Here is a 15,658-nt window from a genome sequence, read left to right on the forward strand (position 1 = left end):
GGGGGTCTTCAGTGCCCCCAACCTGACAGAGGCCTACCTGAACTCCTTGAGCAGGTCAGGATTTCTGCATCCTCTTGCCTATTCCAACTTTCTGTCCATCCAGAACTGGGTGACCACAGCCCTGCCACAGCTGTGCCAGCCATACACCCCAGCCATAGGCTGCTCCCTGCACTCGCCTTCATGTTCCTTAGTCACCCCAATCGGGCCTCCGCTTATGCACTATACACAGGTTAGGACAAGCCAGGTCATGGCAGGAAGGACAGTCTCCCTGCCTGTGTCCTCAGTAGTGATTCTTTGATAAAGAAATGAGCAGGAGGGGCTGGAGAGATGGCTCCAGTGGGTAAGAGCACTGGTTATTCTTCCAGAGGTCCTGAGTTCAATTCCCAGCAACCACATGTGGCTCACAACCATCTATAGTGAGATCTAACACCCTCTTCTGGCCTGCAGGTGAACATGGAGGCAGAGCACTGTTTGCATAATAAATAATAAAATCTTTTTTAAAAAAAAAGAAAAGAAAGAAATGAGCAGGAGCCAGGTGTGGTGACATACGCCTGTAAGCCCAGTACTCTGCTGTGAGCCAGAGGCAGGCAGTTCTCTGTGTGTGAGGCTTAGCCTGGTCTATAAAGCGAGGCCAGCACAGCCAAGGCTACACAGAGACACCCTGTCACTACAGTCTTCTAAGCAGCTGTCTCTCAGAAGTTGTGGACAGTTCTATAAAATCCCCCTCCACCCTGGCGGAGAAGCCCCTGCATGTTGTGCCTGAGCTGACCGAGGGGATTTGTAGCTCCCTGCTTAGTTAGCATCCTCATGTCCACAGTGTCAGCAGATAGCTTGGATGCCAATGGGGAAGCGGGCTGGGGAGGGCAACACGGGCCTAGGTCAGAGCCACTTACATTCCTTGCTGATTCAGAGGCCCTGCAGGATTGGGAATGGTCTCTAGGCTGGCCTCCCTAGGGCTCGGGTACACTTACCCACAAAAGGATGGATACCGCCCCGCCAAGCCCATGCTACCTCATACTTCCACTAGGACTCATTACCCTCCTAGGGGCTTAGTTAGTAAAGCTATTGTGGGTCAGACTGAGGTCACTTGGTGAGGGCCTCTGGGCAGAGTGCCCAGCGTGCCAGGCCATTGCCAAGTGCCTGATCAGCAGCGGTGAGGATGGGCATGACCCTCAGGCCAGGATAGCTGGGAGGGGGTCCATGTCGTGGCCACCCCTGGGCAGAGGCCTGCTGTAGGGCGGCCTGATCAGGTCTGCACAGGGTGCCTGTCACCATGTGTGGGACCTACAGTCCTCAGGGTTCTATATCCCTAGCCTTAGAATGAGCCAGTCCACAGTGAGAGACCCTCCTGACCAGGCCTGACCTTGGGTTGTAGGCATAGCAAAGCTGTTCCTAGCTACATTTTTTTTTTTCCCTAGAGCAAGCAGGTAAATTAAGATTTTCTACGGCAGGGGGAACTGGTGTCAGAGAAACAAAAGAGGTCTGGAGCAAGACCTAGATGCCGTCGCCGGGCCATTCGGCAGGCTTGGTACTGAACCTCTCCTTCCAGTCCAGAAGTTGCATAACCCTTACCTACCTGTCTGCTGAGGCCTTTCAGTATCCTAGTTCCTGTGGGGCCTTCAGCCCAGTACTGTCCAGATAGGCCAGTTCAGGTGTTTCCTGACCCATGAGAGTCCCTTGTTGCAAAAGTCTTTGACACCACCTAGCCAAGTGTCCCCTCTATCACAAGGATATAGAAAGGGTAAGACTCTCCAGCTCCAAGGACAGCTACTGCTTGTGCTGGGGTCTCTCTGGCACCCCTTAACCAGCTTCCCCTGACCAGGGGTTGTTCTGTGGGTAGTCAGATCCTAGTATCTAACCACCAGGTTTTCCTGTGTCCTCTCCTTAGCTTTGTATCCTGGGAGGCTGGTCTGGGGGCCACCTTTGTCCCTCAGAGGCTCTCCGACTGCAGCGTGGGGGGGGGGGCGCACCTCAAAGGGGCTTTGTGTCACCACAAAGACGCTCTGTCCCTCTAGAGAAGCCTGAGTGTTGCCATGGTAATGGAGGGGCCTGGCAGAAGGGGGTCCCACCATCTGAAGCAGGGGAGGACACTGCCGGCCAACAGCACAGTGTGCAGGGCTGGCAGGCAGCACAGTGACAGCTGCACCTGCCCAGCTGAGGGCCTTATCTTGCAGGACATTGTCCTTGACAGGGCCCCTAGGAGTAGGGACAAGAGTGGGCCTCCCAGACCTGCCGAGAACTCCAGCCCCCTCATGCCCAGCTAAAACGCAGAAAGGCAAGCTTGGCTCTGTGCCTGGGGCCTCAGCACCAGGCTTCCTGCCTCCTTAAGATGTGAAGCCACTGGCATGTTGCAGAGGAGGAGTGGGAGCAACAGGCTGGCCACCTCCACTGCCTGAGTGACTTGTGTGGGCTTTGTAAGGGTGGGGTGTACTGAGCATCTTTGAGTGGGTAAAGAAAATGTCCTGAGGGACTTCTGCCTCCCACGGTGGGCCTGATGTAAGCCCAACAAACAACGTTTTCCAACCAGTTGGAGAATGACTCCATTCCCATAGTGGTGCACCAGGCGTCTGTGAGAGAAGGTGTACTGGGGGAGCTCCCTGCTCTTAGTCTTTGGCCCTCATGATCGATACCAACCTGCTACTGTAGTGCTGGGGGACTTGCTGCCTTAAGAGACACTTCAGATCCTGCAAAGGCAGAGCTGGTGACTGCAGCTAATGTCTGTGTCAGACACAGATGGGGGCATCAGGGACTGCCCTGAGTTGGGGACATCTATCTTCCTTGTCCCCTAAGCCCTTATGGAGAGGTGAGGCTCATGGGACCCAGAGGCTTGAAGGGAACCAAATGGGTAACAGGTGTCTGCCCCATCCTCAGCACAGGATCTGGCAGCAGCTTCCTGTGGCCCAGGCCTCCTACAGAAGAGGACTCCTGGAATACGATCTGACCACCTACTCAACCACTTCATCTTCCCCTGACTGACAGTCCTCAGAGTCACTCAGTCGCCAGACCTTAGGCTCCTCAAACCTCCAGGCACCTGGCTTCTTGGCCACAGCAGCCCCAGCCTCTCAGGTCAGCCCTGCAGTAACCCCTAATCTCCCTGTATCTCTCAGGTCCTCCCAGTTTTCCTTGATGCTGGGCAGCCCTTGACCCAAGGTGCCCCATTACTGTGAGGCAGGAACCCACTGAGGATTCCCTTATGGATGAGCTCTATCTATCCCCTGAAACAGTGCTGTTGGGGTACCATGGGCACACCCTAGGAGACAGAAGTCACAGAAGAATGTCTCCCCCACCCCCACCCCAACCCGAGCCTTTGCCAGAATGCTCTGACTCTTTTGTGGGAAATCTAATTTCCAGGCTGTATCTGCTTCCAGGCTGCCTGAAAACCAGCTGCTTCCCTGGGCAGCAGACACTCCCCTCGCCTCCCCCTTCCCTTCCCACAGCAGACTTGGAGTCTCCAGCGCCTGGCTGAAAAGATGGCTGCCTCCCCCCTTCTTTAGCCTTGTTTATACCCATAACTCGTGCAAAACTGGATCCTGAAACCCCAGCACCAGGACACCTCAGCTACAACTGTGACCCCAGGATGCGAGTCTTTCTGGTTTTTCTGTGCCTACATCTGTCCACGGCATTCCCAGGCCTTTTGCTTGAGGTCTTTAGCCATGTCACTTGTGTGTATCATTTTGTCGTTTCAGCTCTGTGTGTGTGGGGTTTTGTTGTTGTTTGGTTTCTGTTTTTGTTTGTTTGTTTGTTTTTAAACTGCTTTATATAAAAGCACCTATTGAGTAGCAGGGGATGGGGATGGGTTGCATACCTTTAATCCCAGCATTCAGGAGCCTGAGGCAGGCAGATCTCTGTGAGTTCTGTGGTGTATAGAGGGAGTCCCGGGGCAGCCAGAAAGACACAGAGAAACCCTGTCTCGAAAAAAACAAAAAAATTTTATAAAAGAGTATCTTATTTTTTATTTATTTATTTATTTTTTTTGGTTTTTCAAGACAGGGTTTCTCTGTGTAGACCTGGCTGTCCTGGACTCACTTTGTAGACCAGGCTGGCCTCGAACTCACAGCGATCCGCCTGCCTCTGCCTCCCGAGTGCTGGGATTAAAGGCATGCGCCACCACGCCCGGCTATAAAAGAGTATCTTAATGAATTGACGATACTGCTTTACTGTGGAATGTTTCAAATTTCTTAATTTTAATAGGACAGTTATCTTTTGAAGTTTTGCATGTCTGTCCTCTGCCCCCCACCCACTCATTTTTTTTTGGAGATGGGGGTCTCACTGTGTTGCCCAGCCTAGGTTTGAGGTTCTAAGCCAGCAATTTTCAACTTGGGGGCTGTGTGACCCTTTCACAGGAGTCGGATCTTGTGTCTGTCAGATGTTTACGTTATCAGTCATAACAGTAGCAAAATTACAGGACACCACAGCATAAGGAACTGTATTAAAGGGTTGCAGCCCTAGGAAGGTTGAGAACCACTGCCCTAGGCTTTTTTTTTTTTTTTTTTTTTTTTTTTTTGGTTTTTCGAGACAGGGTTTCTCTGTGTAGCCTTGGCCATCCTGGACTCACTTTGTAGACCAGGCTGGCCTCGAACTCACAGCAATCCGCCTGCCTCTGCCTCCCGAGTGCTGGGATTAAAGGCGTGCGCCACCACGCCCGGCTTAAATGATTCTTCTACCTCAGTTTCTCAGACAGCTGGGAATACAGGAGTGTGCCGCTACATATGACTTGCTTCCACTGTCTTTTGGAAATGATTAAGGCACAAAGTAGAGAGGAGAGGGGCGAGCTGGTAGGCCCTGAGCCGAGGAGAGGGGCGAGCTGGTAGGCCCTGAGCCGAGGAGAGGGGCGAGCTGGTAGGCCCTGGGCCGAGGAGAGGGGCGAGCTGGTAGGCCCTGGGCCGAGGAGAGGGCCGAGCTGGTAGGCCCTGGGCCGAGGAGAGGGGCGAGCTGGTAGGCCCTGGGCCGAGGAGAGGGGCGAGCTGGTAGGCCCTGGGCCGAGGAGAGGGGCGAGCTGGTAGGCCCTGAACCCTGCCCAGCCTCTGTTGTGCTGAAGGCACCATGTATGTGTGAAGCCATTGTTACTACTCCACCTGAAATGCTTGATGTATATGTTGCTCAGGATGTCTTTTTTTTTTTAAATGACCACACGGTATATACTTTAGTTGTTGTCACTAGGTATAGAAATGTTTGATTCTCACAAAATCCTGCAGGTGCGTCTATTTGCTGCTACAGCGAGGCTGAGAACAGCTGTCTCCTAGCCCTGCACCCCTGCCTGAGATGTGGTCCCAGCCTTGGCAGACATGCTTTGTGAACCTCGTGTTCCAGACCTCCTATGATCTGTCCCCAGTCTGGGCACAGTGCCTGTCCTTTTGAGCTTGTCTAGAAGCCATTCCCAAGGTTCTGGGTACCACCTGACCTCAAGGGTCAGGGTCAGGGTGGCAAGATAAAGATAAAGATTGAGTTCTCCCAAGACTTGCCCGTCCACATAGAGAGAGCATGTTTCCTGGGCTGGCAGAGCTGAGGACAGGAGACCAAGGCTGCTCCCAGAATGTCCTCCCAGACAGAGAGGATTGGCTTTGGCGCTTCTGGGCTTGCTGGCGCTGTGTCCTTTTCCTGCTTGGGATGGGCACGGTGTGGAGTATGGATCTGAAGGAGGTTCAGCTGTTCCCAGTGTCTTCCTGGGCTCTGTGATAGATGACTGGAGCCAGGCCCCCTGCCGCCCCCTACTAACCCTTAAGAAATTCCTCTAATTCCTCGACCCTCGTTGACCTCGGCCCTGTAATTTGCTTTTCCGGGCCAGGCCTTTGGCTGTGCTCCTTCAGAGGAAGAATGTCTGGGTCAGCAAGAAGACAGCAAATGCTACTTTAGGTTTCAGGGGAAAGAGGCAGCCTCCACCCCACCCCCCCCGGCAGCGCCCCCCCCCCCCCCGCCAGAGTGAGATGGGGCTCCATTTGCTGCAGAAGACACAGCCACAGGCATCCTTTCTGTGGTTGTGAGGCTCATCCCATCACTCACACTCCCGAATTTCCATTCTTCCTTGTCCCTGTCTCTTTCAGACAGCATCTCACTATGTAGCTCTGGCCAGCCTGGAACTTTCTACTTAGACCAAGTTAGTCTCTAACCAACAGGTCTGCCTGCTGCTGCCTCCAGAGTGTTGGGACCATATCCCTCCCAGCTCTCCATTTTCACTCATCCTTCCCTCAGCTATCTGGGCCCAGCCATTCCATCAGTCTCCCACTCAGCCATTTGCCCAGGCACCAGACTGCCCACCTTCCAGTTGACCTCTCAGGTGCGCACACAACCATCTCCATTCTCTTGGCACACCCCCCTCCCCCGTTTCCTCCTTCGTTCGCTACCTTACCCGTTCTACCCACTCAGCCGTCTACCCGGACGTCTTCCAGTCCGTACATCCACGGCCATGCCCCATCTGCCGTTCTTTTCTTACCCATCCATCTACATGCGCGGCATCCGCCCACCCATTAACTCATCAGTCCACCCCCCCCCCCACGTTTTGCTTATCTGTTCCTTGTTTGCTCACCCCTTCATTCACCTGTTTGTTTGTCCATCTCTACCCACTCACCTGCCCATCCACCTCCTCTGTCTTCCTGTCTGTGATTTACACGTTCTCTAGTCTCTTGTTTGTGTCCCGTGGCCTCCTCTGCCCATGTGCATTATGAGAGCACAGGCACGGGGACCCTGGTCACTACTGCTTGCCCTGTCTGCGTCACTTCTCTTTCTTTGTCCCTGTCTGCGTTGCTTCTCTTTGTTTTGTTTTGCTTTGTTTTTTAATCTACCCTCCCTATCTTTCTGCTGTGTGTGTGTGTGTGTGTGTGTGTGTGTGTGTGTGTGTGTACACCCTGTGTGCATATGTACACACATTGTGTAAGTGCAGGCACCCATGTGCCACAGGTCACCTGTGGAGGACTTTGGAAGTCAGTCCTCCCCTTCCATCTTGTTGGGGACAGGGGCTCTTGTGTAGCTTCCCGCTGCATATGCCCGGTTAGCCAGCCTTGGAGATTCTCCTGGCTCTGCCTCCAACCTCCTGGTAGGGGCATGCTGGGATTACAGACACTTGTCCCACCTTGTCTGGCTTTCACATGGGTCCTTGGGAGCAGAATTTAGGTCACCAATTATGTACAGCAAGCGGCTTACCCACAGAGCCACCTTTCTAGCCCCGTTGTTTGTTTCTTTTGCTTTGAGGCAGGGTTTCCCTATGCAGTGCTAACTGTCCTTGAGCTATGTCCACCAGGCTGGCCTCAAACTTGTGATACTACCCCTGCCTCTTAAGTACAGAGATTGTACCTGTGTGCCATCATGCCTGGAAGTCATTGTTCTTTTGCAGTTGAGTTTTTTTTTTTTTTTTTTTTTTTTTTTTTTTGGTTTTTCGAGACAGGGTTTCTCTGTGTAGCCTTGGCCATCCTGGACTCACTTTGTAGACCAGGCTGGCCTCGAACTCACAGTGATCCACCTGCCTCTGCCTCCCGAGTGCTGGGATTAAAGGCGTGCGCCACCACGCCCGGCTCTGTTTTTTTTTTTTTTTTAAGGTTTATTTATTTATTATTATGTATACAGTGCTCTGCCTACATATACACCCACAGGCCAGAAGAGGGCATCAGATCCCATTATAGATGGTTGTGAGCCACCATGTGGTTGCTGGGAATTGAACTCATGACCTCTGGAAGAGTAGACAGTGCTCTTAACCACCGAGCCATCTCTCCAGCCTGCAGTTGAGTTTTTCAAGTTTAATCTCAGTCCTGACTTTTCCAGCTCCCTTTCCCAGGTTCCTGGGTTTCTCTGGCCTACTTATGGTGTTTGGTCACAATGATGGTCCCCTTTATTACTGTCTCATTGCACATTTAAGAGGAACCATGCAGCTGGTTGCTGGGACCTGGGTGGGGTACTGTGTGGAGCAGTGGTGCTGGGTCTTCCCAGGTGAACAGAAGTCAGGAGGAAAGGCCATCAGCCAGAGTCCACAGCCTCACACTTCCCTGAGTGTCCTTGAGGTAACTCCTGGGATCCAGCAAATGCTATTTGATGCCTGCCCCCACCCTACATCTGCAGCTCTGTGCCCCGAGGCCTGACTGGGAGAAGCAACTTAGAAGTCTCTGTGGTCAGCATTTAAAAAAATCATGCATCTTGCTTTCCAGGACAGTGTATATGTACTATTGTTTTTCATTTGTTTGTTTTTTAAGACAGGGTCTTACTATGTAGTACTGGCTGTCCTAGAACTCATTCTGTATGTAGACCATGCTGGCTTTGAACTCACAAAGATCTGCCTGCTTATGCTTTTCACGTACTAGGATTAAAAGCATGTGTTGCTATGCTCAGTTTTGGGTTGTTTTTGTTTTGTTTTCTCGAGACAGGGTTTCTCTATGTAGCCTTGGCTGTCCTGGACTCATTTTGTAGACCAGGCTGGCCTCAAACTCACAGTGATCCGCCTGCCTCTGCCTCTGGAGTGCTGGGATTAAAGGTATGTGCCACCATGCCCAGCTTTATGTCCAATTTTGTAGTTACTATTTTAATATAAAAATAGCATTTTGAGTTACTACCTTAAAAAAGCTGTCCTGAGCTAGGCATGTTGTGCACACCTTTACTCTCAGCCCTTAGAAGGCAGAAGCAGGTGGCTCTCTGGGAGTTTGAAGTCAGCCTGGTCTACATAGTGAGTGAGTCCCAGGCTAGCTAGAGGTATGAAGTGAGACTCTCAAAAACAAACAAGCAAAAACTCTCCAAAAACAAACAAGAGAACCCCTGTCCTTTGGGGTTCTGGGCCTGGGTCACCCATGTCTCATGTGGGGCCCTCCTCTGATCAGCCTAGATGGGTAAGCACAGTCACAGGAGCCAGCACCCCATTCAAGAACAGACAGGGTACACACAGACAGGCTGGGAAGATGGTGGGGCTAGCACCATACTCTGCTCTTCTATGGGAGCTGCTAGGACTCTGCCTCCCACAATCTAGCAAGTGTTTGGGGGTGCTCCCTGGGAAACTAACTGGGCAATGGAAGGGCCAATGTGGGCTTTGGCCACTCTCTCATCTCAGCCTCAGAGTTCTGGGCCCCGGACTAGAGCCAGTGGCTATCCTTCAGAGGGAACCTTTGTGGCTCCCAGAGCTGTGGCATGGTTAAGGTGGCTTGGGTCTGGGAAGCTACCTCTAGGCTGCAGCCCGGGGTGGGTTATGCCAGATGGGGGTCAGAGGGCGCAGGGATGAAGTCAGAGGTGGAACCAGATTCTCCATTTTTACACAAGCCGGGAGGATGCTAACTCTTGTCCACAAGACCCACAGCTGGCTGGCTGCCCCTGCCTTGTAGTTCTAAAGCTCAGCTTAGGTGGGCCGATGCTTCGACCCACCCCTTCCCTCCCTAGGGTAAGTGTCCCCTCTAGGGTGGGACCCTCCTCAAGGCTCAACCCATACTCTCATCTGGCTTCCTGTCAACACCTAGGCTGCTTGCTTATGCCCCTGCGGTGGCTACGACTTTTGTTGCTGTGGTGCCACAGTGTTCAGAGAGCCCAATCTGTCCCTCACTTCCTATCTCTTTCCCTAGTGGTGGCTACCACCTCTCCCAACAGAAGCTAATGTTACAGGCCATGGTTGGCTGAGGACAGTTTCTCTGCCCACATCAGTGTTTCTGCATGGTCACATTGGCTGTTTTATTTGTGTGACAGGTGCAGAGGAAATGAACAGCTGTGGGGGCCAACACTCACTTCTTGCCTCCCCTGGCCCTCACTTTCCCCAGCTGTCTTGCTGAGGGGACTGCACTTTTTACCTCTGAGGTACAGTGTCACCAGTGGGCTGCTGCAGGACTGGTCTTGTGTGGGTATCACCCAGCACATGCATGACATTCCCACACAGGGCCCTTCCTTCTCTAAGCTCAGACATTGTATTGGTGCAGGGGTGAGTGGTCCAGCAGTCTGCTTCAGTGGGCTGGCCTGGAACCAGTTTGGGAGCAGGTCCCAAGCAGCACTGAGCTTCAGGCCACTGAGCATGGCCTATGGCTGTAACCCACCCCCACCCCGCACCCCTGCAGCCAAGCTCCTGGATCCAGGCTCTGCATACTTGGCCTATTTTTTGTTGTCCGTGAAAAACAAACACGCTGGTCAGCCAGAGACTGAGTGGCAAGGGAAAAGGTTGGCTTATCACGGCAAACACCAAGCCCCCTCCTTCCAATTCCCTGGGGCCCTGGGGTTCAAGGAATAGCACTCAGCTAGTGTGTGGACAAGCCTGAGCCTCTAAAGGCTGGGATGCCGATGCTTGGGAACTCCCCCTACATCAGGCCTCTCATCACACACAGGCCAGCTTTAAGCAAGGGGAATCTAAACATAACATTGCTCTGCCGGATCCTCCCTCAGGTTTTATTCAGCCATGAGAAGCAGAGACAACCTTGTCCTGGGTAGAGTCGCTGTGAGTGGAGGCTGCACTCCTGGTCAGCATTTCTAGGAGCTCCACGGCCACTACAGCGACTGACCTTGGTGGCCTGCACTTGTGGTGGGGACAACCCCTCATACCCTACCTGCTGGCTGCTCTGACCTGGCCATACTGCCTATGTGGCTGCTGGTGGACCCTCACCCTCTGTGAGACAGGACTGAGGTGATGGTGATCCCATGAGATTGGAATCAGCTGCCAGAATCAGGGCCAGCCAGAAGCCTGGAAGAGAGAGGGGGAAGGAGGAGGGGGGGGGAGAGAACACTTATCACATCAGTTCTCCTCACCCTCTCATCAGGCTCTGAGAAACCCATGGTTCATGTCTCGGCTGGGCTTGGCAGGAAACAGAAGCGCCTGGGTCAGAGGCCCAGCCTCACAGGGAGGGAGTTGCCTGCTTCCGGCCAGCTCCAGATTAATGGCTTTTAATTTCGAATTTAATCAATGCAGCTTCCCTCCAGAGAGCTGGATGCTCTGGCTTGGGAGAGAGTCCTATGATCTGTGAGTAGGGTGGCAAGTGGCCCGGGATGGCTTCATCAGGTTGCTCCTGTGGCCCCACCCTGAGCTTGTTCTGCTTCGCCCGCAGGCAGCTGGCACCCTGATCATGGAGGACTGCAACGTGCACTCGGCCGCCAGCATTCTGGCCTCGGTGAAGGAACAGGAGGCCCGCTTCGAGCGCCTGACACGGGCACTAGAGCAAGAACGGCGCCACGTTGCCCTACAGCTGGAGCGTGCCCAGCAGCCTGGCATGAGCAGTGGTGGTATGGTGGGCAGTGGGCAGTCCCTGCCAATGGCCTGGCAACAGCTGGTTCTGCAGGTAATAGTCCGGCGGAGGGTAAAGACAGCCAGGGAGGGAAACAGTTGAGGTCTTGGTGGATCACAGCTAGCATGCAGTGACTTGTAGCTCTGCTGGGGTCTGGGGGGAGGAGAGGAAAATGGATCCCACAGGTGCCAGAAGCCCCATTTGTCTATGCCAGACCCAGTATGGCGAAGACAAAAGAGCAGGGCATGCCTGACCCTCGGAATCTTGTTGTCCACTGAGTGAGCGAGCCCTCAGGGTTCAGGTAGCTGGATTGGATCTGTTTGAGATGGTTCCTTAAAAGTTTTGCCTAAGCGGGGTGTGGTGGTACATACCTTTAATCCCAGCAACTGGGGAGGCAGCGGCAAGTGAATCTCTGTGAGTTCGAGGCCAGCCTGGTCTACAAAGCGAGTACAGGGACAACCAAGGATTACCCAGAGAAACCCTTGTTTTGAAAAGCCAAAAAAAAAAATTTTTTTTTTTGGTCTAACCAAGCAGGATCCCACCATCTGCCCACAGCTCAGTGGTGGCCTAGAAGCACCAGTTTCTACACTGGCCGTTGCCCTCAGACTGTATGCAGGCCCTAGATGGAGAGCTCCGTTCCATAACCAGGACCTGAGAGTGCTCAAATGGGAGTACACAGCCAGGTGTCAGGGTTTCTTGTACCCTCATGACACAGGGAGGTCCCAGAATGAGGAAATGGCAGAGGTCTGGAGTCGGCTCTGATTACCTAGGCTTCCATTATGGTGGAGGCTCACCCTGCTTCCAGCCGGAAGAGGAGGCCACTCCTCACCACCCCGAGCACCCACCTGCCTCAGTTGTCCTCTGAGCTCCTCAGGGAATGACTAGATCCTCAGTTTCCCATGCTCAACTCCTGCACTCTTAAACTTGGTACAGCCCTTCCGTGCTAGAGCATCTGCAATCCCGGCATTCTCTGGTCCTCCTGGCCTTCATCCCAGTGAGCTAGGCCTACCATGCACTTGCTAGAGACAGGAGGTTCCCTGGCCCGTCTTAGCCAGAGAGGTAGGGAGGCGCTGGGCATGTGAGACTCAAGCACAAGCTCCCTGTGTGAGACTCAGGGGACAGGCTGAGACTGGCCCTGAGTTGTCCTTGTCTGATGGTTTGCAGATAAGGGTTCCTACACCCATTCACTTCTCACCTAAAATGCAGAGCAGCCAGAGACAAAGATCTCTAGATTTCCAGAAGACCCCAAGCATAGTAGGGAGCCATTTTCCCCTCCTTTCCTCCTCTTTACCCTCCTTGTTCTCATTCCTCCCTTCCCACACCCCCCCTCCCCCCCCCCCCCCCCCCGCCTTGAGACAAGGCCTTACTATGTAGCTCTGGTTGGCATCAAACTCACTAGAGATCTGCCTGGCTCTGCTTCCTAACTGCGAGGATTAAAGTCATGACCCACTACGTCTGGCCAGAGAGCCCTTTGTCAACTATATGGCCCTGTGTGGTTTGTGAAAGGCAGAACAGTAAATTAGGACCGAGGGGAGTGGGTCACATCCATGACAAGCTTGCTGAGTCTGACTGCAGACCCTGATCTGCCATATAAGCCTTCATCTTTTAACAGGATGAAGACAAGATGAGGGTTGTAACTGTGTGTGTGTGTGTGTGTGTGTGTGTGTGTGAGAGAGAGAGAGAGAGAGAGAGAGAGAGAGAGAGACAGAGACAGAGACAGAGAGAGACAGGGAGAGAGAGAGAGACAGAGAGAGACAGAGACAGGGAGAGAGAGAGAGAGAGACAGAGAGAGAGAGACAGACAGACAGACAGGCCCTAGCATGTAAAACCAAACCCAACCAAATAGTAAGCTCTGTGCTGCTAATGTTCCTTCTAAAGGAAGTGAAACAGCTCAAATGGGCCACATAGGGTCAGTGGCAGTCACTGACCCTGAGGATGTTCCTCAGGCACCAAGGCACTCAGTACAGCCGTCCCAAGGACAGAACAGGCTCTGTTCTCCATCTCATTGACAAGTAGTATGGGAGTACAGAGGGCATCCTCAGGGTCAGTGCCCTGACAGGAAGATGTTCCCACAGTCTAGAGCTGCCGACCTCAACCCGAGTCTTCTCTTACCCACTATCCCATCTCACTCTTGGCTCTAGCCAGATTTAACAGGCCAGTGGGGACAGGAGGAGGTGCGGTCTGGCTAGGCCATTGCCTCAATGTTGAATCTTTGTATATTAATCTCAACACGAGGTGGCCCAGGACCTACCTTAGAGGCACAGAGTCAGCACTGGTGGTCGATAGCTTGGGGTGGTGGCAAGGCAGGTAGCCAGGAGCCTGTAGCCTGGGAGCCAGCGGTCAAGGGTTACTGCAGCCTTGCTCCCTGAACTCTTCCACGGTCCTGGATGCCTGCCTTTCATCTTCTAACAGGATGAAGACACTCAGCAGTAGAGACCCTTGCTATGTGAGGGGTGGGGATAGGGGAAGGAGGGGCATACCACTGTGACCTGGTCAGCTGGGTTACTGGACTTATCTCAGGTGGCTGGGGCACTAGCAGTTAGAAAACGTACAGAAGATAGAAACAGCTTCAACGTAGTGCATCCCCTCAAAAACAGTATGTTTGATTCACTGGCCAGGGTGGTAAGAATGGAGGATGAACTAGGTCAGAAGTCAGAGTATCCTGGCCTGAGCAGGGAAATTGAGGCCAGTGGGCACCCAGCATACATGAGCATGCTTGAGCATGCTGGGCAGTGCAGCCTCTGCTAGTGGCACATCATGGTTTGAATTTTCAGATTGGAGTGAGGAGAAGCAGACAGGAGACAGGGAGCTAAGCCTTCCGTAGAGTACCCACTGAGCATCCCTGGGCTGGCCTCAGCTCTGTCTCAAAACCTTCCCTTACATGTGATGAAGCATGCGCGCTATAGTCTTGGCTTCTCTCCTCCCTGTACTTGTTTTCCTCCAGAAGTCTAACTCCCCAGGTGTGGCTGCTGGAAGGCGTAGGGTGGAGTAAGGTGCATCTTGCTGGCTCAGGTCGCCACAGCCCATCTGCAGTTTCCAACAGACTCAAGCCAGAGAACAGGGTATAAAGCCAGCTGTTTCCAGGGCTTCTGACAAGAGCTCCAATCAGAGACTTTATAGCCTAGGGCAACTCCAGACTTGGCCTCTGGTCCCACAGTTTGATACACTGAATCGGCCTTCAAAGGGCGAGAAGTTACTGACTTGTGTCTTGATGGGGTGGGGGGGGGGAGCCCAAGCCATAAGCTGGGTGCCTTGTGAGGTTATGCACTAAAGTCCCCACTAAGTTCTGCAGGGACCTTTACTTGGAGACCCATGCAGACGGAGGACCTGAGACTTTGCAGCCTGACTCTACTAGAACTATGCCTTAAGAGGAAAGTTACTCAGTTAGGATTAAGTAGCTTGTGCCAGGAAGGTAAGTAACCTTGCCTTGGTCTACTCTGTGGGACCTCGGTTTACACAACTGTAGAGGTGGATGGATAGGCCCCTACACATTCAGTGGGGGGTAGATTGAGACTTCGTAAGGTAGGCTTTGCCAAAGTATCATAGGGTGTGTTTTGGGGGAGGGGGCGGGAGGTAGGTGTGCCGACCCTTGGGCGTAGGCAAGACCTGGGCTGGCAACCGGTCAGGCCTAGCTCGCTGCAGAGTCCCGCCCTGGCCTGTGGGGGGCGGAGCCTCGCCCGCCCCGCCTGGGTGCGCCCCGCCCGATTGGCTGCTGGTCTTGGCGGCTGCCAGGTCCGCCTTCACGGGAGGGTGTCAGTGGAACTGGAGCGGCTGAGGTGCCCGCGGAGCGTGGTCCAGCTGCCGCCCCCGCCGGCTTGTGGCCTCCCAGCCTCGGTCCGATGCCGGCCGAACTCAGACAGGTTGGAAAGAACTCGGTCCCTATGGGGGAGGCGGGGTGCGTTGTCCTGAGGCCCTGGTCTACCCCGGAAGACCCGCTTTTGTTTCTGCGAGCCGCCAGCCCTCGGCAGCTATTGTCTGCTCTGGAGCCGGCTGCGCTGACCCTGGGGCCGGGAGCGGTGGCGGGAGTGAGCCCGCTGCCCAGCGGAGGGGGCGTGTGCGAACACCACGCATGCCGGTACCTCAGGGACTGGAGCGCCGTGCTGGGGCGCAAGCCAAGCGACCCTGCACTCAAGTCGAGCGTGACCCGGGAAGGGTGTACCCCTCCAGCCGGCCGTAGGACAGGTGGCGGGGGTGGGGGTTGGGGTGGCGAGAAGGCGGGGGTATAGGCCCTTCCCAATGGCCCTTCTTCGAACAGACTGAGGCCCGCCCACCGAAGGAAACTGGCTTAGGCCTCTTGCTCCCTAGGGGATCTCTCGGCTCCCTCCATTCCCCTTCCGCTTGCTTCCACTACACTCTGGGGACCAGTGGAGCAGCTTCTGGAGATTTAATGGAAACCCTCTCTGCCGCGGCAGTGCACGTGAGGGGAGGGTAAGGGAGGAGCAGAGCCCGGTACTGCCCACGTGTGGTTGGAGGGGTCTGCCGGCATCCTGGCCCGT

At 54.0% G+C, this 15,658-nt stretch overlaps 1 protein-coding gene across 1 annotated transcript in view; it reads left to right on the plus strand.

Moving 5' to 3' along the window:
• The window catches only part of Arvcf (ARVCF delta catenin family member), a 41,901-nt gene that overhangs the window by 12,776 nt on the left and 13,467 nt on the right, over window positions 1-15,658 (plus strand). The window contains exon 2 of the mRNA XM_051150670.1: window positions 10,986-11,216. Coding sequence (XP_051006627.1) covers window positions 10,986-11,216 — 231 coding nt within the window. The remainder of the gene's footprint in view (window positions 1-10,985; window positions 11,217-15,658) is intronic.

The sequence above is a fragment of the Acomys russatus genome, chromosome 8 (genome assembly GCF_903995435.1).
Source record: "Acomys russatus chromosome 8, mAcoRus1.1, whole genome shotgun sequence".
In the NCBI taxonomy this organism is placed as follows: domain Eukaryota; kingdom Metazoa; phylum Chordata; class Mammalia; order Rodentia; family Muridae; genus Acomys; species Acomys russatus.